The 7,548-nt window shown below is 42.8% G+C and overlaps 1 protein-coding gene across 1 annotated transcript; it reads right to left on the reverse strand.

The window, feature by feature from the left end:
* Positions 1–523: 523 nt before the first annotated feature.
* On the reverse strand, positions 524–6,281 carry fbxl22 (F-box and leucine-rich repeat protein 22). Its single transcript, XM_086298719.1, has 2 exons — positions 5,710–6,281; positions 524–2,751 (listed from the first exon to the last, which is right to left on the reverse strand). Exons 1-2 carry the CDS (start codon positions 6,279–6,281, stop codon positions 2,403–2,405), a joined length of 921 nt encoding a protein of 306 aa, XP_086154845.1. The 3' UTR covers positions 524–2,402.
* Between the last annotated feature and the right edge of the window lie 1,267 nt (positions 6,282–7,548).

A 7,548-nucleotide genomic window follows, 5' to 3' on the forward strand; every position in this document is an offset into this window, starting at 1 on the left:
TCAGTCCAGAACGATAATTATAGTTGGCTTGGGGCTTGCTTTGTTGGAAACCAAGATTAAAACAGTACGTGCTAGACTATCCTCTCCCACATGTAGATGAAAATAAAACTTGACTTGTCGATTTTTAGGTACGCACAGTTACAGCTAATGAAGTCTAACAGTTATGCTATGATTTCCACCCCTACCTGGTTTACGTTCAGCTTTTGTTGAACTGGTTTTAGAGATGTTTTGATTTCACTCTGTGGTCATTCTGGAGTTTGTGGTATTACTGACATGTGCTGCATTGTACTTGGAGGAACAGTCTTATTAGTTTCACTCTGTATTTTCCACCTGGTCATCCAAGGTCCCAGCTGCACTGAGTCCAGGATTCTGTGGTCTGAGAGCCACCGTTGTAGTCCAAACCACATGGACCACATTACACTGCTTAATCAGTTTTGCATGGCCAAACAAAAAGAAAATAGGAATAATTAGATAAGGACAAGTAGTGAGTTGTGTGCTTTTCAGATGTTCTTGTCAAACTCATACAAATATACATATACACTCTTTAATTTAGCATAATCCCCCATAATCTGTGTGTCTCATAAATAACATTCAATATTTGCACTCACTCAGCCTTACTTATGACTTATGACTATAGATATAAAACACTACGTGGAAAGTTTTTTCTTCCCCCTCAAAACCGTTGCAGATGTTCCCACAAGTGTTTTTCTTTCACTCTTCTGCCCATTCAGTTAATCCCAAACCAGCCTGATAGGGTTTAAGTTCAGGTCTTTCACCTGTTGGAGCTTACCATCTAGTTCTTTTCTTTCTGTGTTTTGAGTCACAGTCTTTCTGTAACATGAAACTCTCGATTAACCAGTCTGTCTTCCTTTTGTTGCCTGCCTTTTTCTCACCATTTTCTGCTTTCCTACAGTACAGTATTATCGTAATAACGCATCAATTAGTGTAATAACAGTTTGTTACCAAACCATCTAGGTATAGACTGATGGCTTGCAAGAAATCAGAAAATTTGGGGTGCCTGCATCGCCTTTCAAGGCTTAATTTTCAGTACAAAAGCTGTATGTTTAACAAGTTCCTAATCTCCAAAAAAGCCAGTTTTCTGTGAAGTTCACATGATTTTGGATGATGATGTTTAATTGCTTAAGCTTTGGAGGTTTACATCTTATCTTTGTATCATATCAAATTCACTCGACTTGAACTGCTTCAGTTAATTAAAAATTGGAAAACTGGGTGTCGGAAACTAGCGATTAAGGAGTACCCTGCTGCCGCAGTCACCTGTCATAAATCTGTCACATGGTATTTACAGACACGCCTGTTCAGCCTAATTTTGTCACTATTACGTAAGATGACAACTCAGGCTTAAGGCATTTTTCCTTGGGAGAATCCTTCCTCTCTGGATGGAGATCACGACCACACACGTGTTTGAGGGTTTTTTATGTATTTTACTTTTTAATGCTGGAGTGGTTGTAAAAAATGTAATCAAACCATCAAATGCTATTAAAGGAATAGTTTGACATTTAGGGAAAATGACTATTCAATCATTTGGAGATACACAGAGATGATTGATAACACTCCTATGCCTGTGCTGGAAATAAGACAAGGCAAAAGAAGATCTGTCATTCAGTGTGACAGCAGCTACTTTGCTGGAAGAAGAAACTTCCTGAAGTTTCCATTTGTTGCCTGTCAACTAGTCCTGGCCAAGAGACAGGTCACATGACCCCTTATGCAAACTCAAATTTTGTCATTTTGTCATTATTTGGCACATGGGAACTCTGGACAATGTCAGGAAAACAACTTGGGACATAGCTTGAGATTGCCTCAGACACTACTGTGTTTGGTTTAGCGTGTTTGGCAGGTGAACTATCTGGATAGAGAGAGCAGAGTGCAGAGAGCAGAGCAAAGGCCATGGATACATGGGACTGATACCTGCAGCTGCTCTCACACGGGCACAGACTGACCCAATCGAACGTTGCACAGACTTTGTACAAGCGAGCTGGCAGGTCAAAGATTGTTTTGTGTCTAGTCCAGCTATGTCTATCCATTTGTGTTGTCACATTCTCAAAATCAACAAAAGTTCAGGGCTGCGGTGTGAAAACAGTTTGTGTTTCTGCAGTTGCTAAATGTCTTTTTTTAACCTTTTGATAGAATCGATCTGCTCCCTCCCGTTTCTAGTTTGTGCAGCTCCTGGTGGCATCTTCATCTTTACTACACGTTTTTCCAAAAATGTCAAACTATTTCTTCAAGATTTAAAAGAAATTTATATTTAATGTGTGTCATATAAAAGGTATAACAAAGTAAAATTAAATACAAATCATACAAAACATCACAGTAGAGTCATTACACAGTAAGTTACATGAATGCTCTTTTATGGTCCCAGTTAGTGTGGGTGTGAGCCGCTACCATCAGGAATTCTGCAGGACCTTCTGCAGTGTCCTCCTGATTGGTACCCTCTCCTCAGGCTTGCTGTCGGGGATCAAGTCAGCGCTCCTCTCAGCAGTCAGTTGAAGGGCTGGCTTCATCTCCTTACAGTGCTGCAGCCCTGCCTGAGTGATATTCCTACAAAAATCCACCTTCACCTCCTCCAGATTGTCTCCGTGAGCCACCACGCCCTCCAGGCTGCAGTCAGTAATGCGGACGCAGTTCTCTAGGTGGAGGTAGCGTAGCTTCCTGCAGCACTGCAGCACAGAAATCACATCCCGGTCAGTGATGTGTCCACAGCCAGACATGGTTAGCGACAGCAAGTTGGGGCACCTGTGGTAGAGACATCCGTAAGTCATGTCGCTTAACTGAGGCAGGTTTTCACTTTTCACACATAGAGTACAAAACCTGTACTGTGTCATCTTTACTCATAATGCCTTGGGATATATATACTGCGAGATGGACACATGATGTGTTTAATGACAGAGCTGTTAAATACCTAGACCTTCTGTGTACACCGAGTCCCACCGGGCCATGTGTGTTTCCTTTCTTTAAAAAGCTTTTGTGAGTAAGTGAAGAAAAAAAGAGCCGACAACAATTTTAATGAGAAAACCGCTTCTGAAAACAAAATGTCAAGTGTTTCTGTGAAATGCATGCACTGCTGGATTGTCATTCAGTGCACTGCAACCTAGCGGCAGGCCAGAGCTGGTAGACAGGCACCGGGATGGCAAGGGATAGTGAGTGTCATTCATGTTGACAGATGCAGATTACATAAAGACTTACATAATCTTACCACTTCACCACATGTGAGCCCGACATATTCCAGCTGCCTGCGAGTGTTGAGGGCAGTGCCCCAGTAACCTCTGAGCATGCAGTCGATCCATGTGCCCTGCTGCATTGTTGCATGGGCTCAGAGTGAGACTTTAGCAGAGCATGTGATCGGACGCTATTGACATTAACGAAATATTGAGGAAGTCGGGCAGTGCACTAAAAAGAAACAGTTCCATTTAGAGACTCGTTCGTCTTTTTTAATGACATAGGATAGGAAGTGGATAGAAGCAAGAGATAAGAGGAGTAGTATTTTTTTAAACCCATTACATAATCCGCCCTCTCATGGAACTTCCACTGTGCGCAGACTCTTTTGTGTGCTATTCCAATATGTACATACCCACTTATCTGAATCTGTCTTGCACACACACATAGAATATGTGCACTTACATACATACAGGCATTTAGTTGTTGGCGCATTAAAGCACCGCCTCATAGCACCTTGTTTTTTTAAGTGGAAAATAATTTCTTTTTAATGGGTTTCTTTGTTTGTTCCGTCTGTAAGCTAGTTTTCAAATTCATTCCCATAATATTTCATATATTCGCCAACTGTAGGAACGTAGCAGCTGAATGAAAATGAAAGAAAAGCAAAAACCTTGATCTTCTCAAAGTAGCGAGGGCAAATATAAGTGCTTCCACCTAGCAGTGTGTGCCTAAAATGTTCAGAATTTTTTTTTATGCCTTTAATTTATGTTTGAGACATGATGTAGTTCCCATTGAAAGAAACAGCAGCAAGAGCAGACTGGTCTATGTTGAGCACAAGCAGAACACCACACCACCAACCTGTAATCATGCCTGTAATGAGCCGTTTGGTTTCCTAACGGTTAATTTGTCTGGTCAAATTATCCAGTGAGCTCTAAAAGGAACTGAGACGTAGTGTACATTTACTGTTCGTGTCCTTCAGTCGTTTGAGGGGAAAGGTTTGCGTCAAAAAAAGCCTAAAACATTGCTGGAACCTTCTATTTTCTAGATTTAGTAGTAAATATTTTCCAAAGCAGCTGTCAGATAAATCTCTTAAGCACTTCATAAGCAAAAGTCACGCATGCTCTCGTTATGTAAGAGAAAGCATCAGTTTATCCAAATGGTGCACAGTAAAGATCGGAGTAAAACTACTCAGAAATGTTTAACCAGTCTCATGCCAAAGCTTCTTGTGCCACCCACTGCGCAGCCCACACTATACTGCAAATCAGGCATGTTAATTAATCTTGTATAATTCTAATACTGTGACCTTAAGAAAATTGATTTACTGTAGTTTTCTGGCTCTGCAGAGTATTACACTGAAAGTACACTGCAAAAGAGGCCCAAAGACATGCTATGTTTTATAGTTTTTTCCATGTAGATAAAAAAAGAGACTATAGACACGAGGTTGGCGTCAGAGTTTGCGTGGAGTCTTATCCAGGAAGAGGCAGGCACAGACAGAGCACATGTTCATTCCTCTGACGGCAACAAAGAGCCAATTGTAGGCTCCACCTGCCTGCATAAATCTCCACTATGCAGCTGACTGGGAGGGTCTGGAGCCAAGTCACTCTTTATCACCCCCACAGCCTCTGTGTTCCCTCCCACTTTGTCACGTGCGCTTCCTTTCTTCTGACAATTTGGGAGGGTTTATCAGTATGCAGAGAGTGTGCCTTAAGGACACAGAGATGCAAGCCTCAGACGAAGTGGGTGGTTCTAAACTCTGACTCATCTCACAGCTCTCACATCACAAATCTCAAATTTCACAATACAGGAAGTCCTCACAGGGTTGTACACACGCCACTGAGACTGCCCCTTTCCCCCTTTCCCTTCCTCTTGTCCCGGCCAGCTGTGGTGGCCAAGCTCCCTCACATCGACTGTTATTACTGGCTGCCTTGAAGAAATTATCCAGAGACCTCATTACGCCTCTCCGGGACGATTCCTGCCTGGACCCGGCCACGCACACAAGGCCAAAAGCCAAAACGGCTACTTTTCAGCGACCTAACAAGTCCAACTGTCACGTCATTCATTAAATATATTTTGATATGTGACCACAGTTATGTTAGTTAATAGAATCAGTCTTGTGTCCCACAGATGTGTCATTTTTCTGTCTCCACAGCCAGTTGTGGATATGCCATCTGTTTCTAATGATCATGTTCCATGCTGCCTGCAGCTAAACATGGCAGTTAGACTGAGCGACGTGCCTTTAAATGAAAACCATTTGGTTCCCTGATGTGGGTGTAAATGACCCTGAAAGCAACATCCCCTCCCCCAAATTGTGTGAGCATCCTCAAGACACATAAAGAGAGACGCAATTTGTTCTCGTGCCAGTGTCAAGATGAACACAAGCTGTGCCAATGTCATGTTAATTCTACTCTACTTTTAAGGTGTTTAAAAGTCAGTGCTTGAGGTATTATTACAGGATATTACAGTGTCCTCTCTCAGCTTTTATCAGCTGTCATTCTGATCACACAACACAGCAGGGTAGAGCCACACACAAACACTCACATATAGCAGACATGGGCCAGGAACGTGCTGACCAGGCTTTCGTGTTTACTGCAGATGTTCTTCTGAAACGAGCTCTTCAACCAGTCCTCAATGTTGCACACTTGCAGGACCATGCTGGAGTACCAACTAATAGTTAAGTAACGCAACGAGGGTCCCAGCACAAAGTTGTCCTTCCTGAGCTGACAAGGGGAGCTGAAGTGGAGTAGATTCCAGAGACAGGGGTCCAGGAAGACCTCACGCAGCTGATGACAGGTGAGGGACAAACTCCTCCGACTGTCTTTGTCCAGGAAGGAGAAAAGGTGAAGGAGACACTCACGGTTGAGCTGAATGAGATGCATGGTGTGTTGTCCTGAGACATAGAGATAGGCTTCGTCCCTGGGGCAGTGATAGGCCTGCTGGTAAGCAGCAACAATGAGCCCACAGCCCGTATTGTGTGGCCTAGATACATGATGCCCCCTCAGGCACACCACACAGGCCTGCACATATAAGGCCGTAGAGCACGGGCTATTTTGGGAAGACAACTGCTGTGCAGTCAAAGATGGAAGTGTTTGAGCCATACGCTCCCTTTCCATCTGTCATGGCTCTCAACAGGCAGCAAGTGCTGGATTCAGCCAGATGTTTACACTGTCCTGGCCTAGTTCTCAGATACACACTAAGAGACATAAAAAAAAGAGAAACACCTTCACTGGGTAGTGCAGAAACACCCGTGCAACAACTACGGTTAGGGGTCAAGTTGGAGGGAAAAAAACAAACCTAAAACACCTCAAGAATTATGAAAAAATTCTGTGATACTTTTAAAAACAGAGGTAGTGAAAAATAATGGGATGATTTATCAGTGTCAAATTTTTACATTAAATGATTCTTTGCGAAATGTACCAATGTTTAAAAAAAAGTCTGTATTTAATGTACTTAAAGGGATCTGCATTCCCTGCATTGTGATCGAGACCATCAGAGAGCCACATAACGTGGAAAACGCTTCATGTGAGTGAAAGTCACAAGCCGTACGCAGGACTTTGCCTCAAGGAACAGACAGTACTACAACTCAGAGTGTTTGTTCAGTTGGCTCGCAGAGGACGTACAGAGTTGGCAAAATGCAAAATACCATTCAGCCCATGTCATCACTCCACACTTCCTTGCCAGCTTTTTCTACGTCACTCTTTATCGGCGATCTCTATAAAAAAGCAGGACACTGGGAAATTCCACTGCTGGAAGGCAGATCACATTCTGTACTCTGCGTCACCGTGTCACGACGCCCCTTACAAGATCTCCAACGTTGTTTTTTCCACATTTGGGATATAATCAAAAAATCTGAAACAACAAAACAAGGGGGGCACTTGTATCACTGATGGGGACAGAATAACAAACCGCAACCACCTGTGTGCAGGCGATGAAGAGCAGCTGCTCCTCAGCATACAGGAGTGCCTGTTCCTGCCAGAGTGAGACGGCTCACTGGGTGGCACGTGTGCAGGGGGGAGGGTGACTCTGCGAGTGTGTGTGTGTGTGTGTTTGTGTGGGGAAGACAACTTAAAGGCTCTCATTTTAGAAGTCCTACTTGGGTCATATCAAAGCCAGTTAATCATTACAAGGCATAATAAGGGTGTTGAGACAGTTGTATACTGGAAATACACATGAAATATATTTTAGTATGCATGTGTCTACTGTACACACACACACACACAAATGGAAAAAACTGTTCCTAACATACGCGTCAATAAATAGTTTGATGATATTTAATTTGCATAAAGTACATGAACCTGTTTAGAAAATAGATTCGCAGTATAAGCTTAAAAATAGAGGCTAGTGTAGAAACATTAGTGATGCAGTTCTTTAATTCCTCCA

The sequence above is a fragment of the Aulonocara sp. 'chitande type north' Nkhata Bay genome, linkage group LG7 (genome assembly GCF_057382095.1).
Source record: "Aulonocara sp. 'chitande type north' Nkhata Bay isolate Kocher_YH1m ecotype deep benthic linkage group LG7, A_spYH_male_GT1.1, whole genome shotgun sequence".
Classification (NCBI taxonomy): domain Eukaryota; kingdom Metazoa; phylum Chordata; class Actinopteri; order Cichliformes; family Cichlidae; genus Aulonocara; species Aulonocara sp. 'chitande type north' Nkhata Bay.

What these genes read in the sequence shown, in the direction of transcription:
- fbxl22 (XM_086298719.1), bottom strand. Translation starts at nt 6,281, where the DNA reads ATGGAAAGGGAGCGTATGGCTCAAACACTTCCATCTTTGACTGCACAG. An exon ending in CTGGCCCATGTCTGCTATAT is followed by an intron (nt 2,752 to 5,709) that starts GTGAGTGTTTGT and finishes TCTCTACCACAG; the next exon opens with GTGCCCCAACTTGCTGTCGC.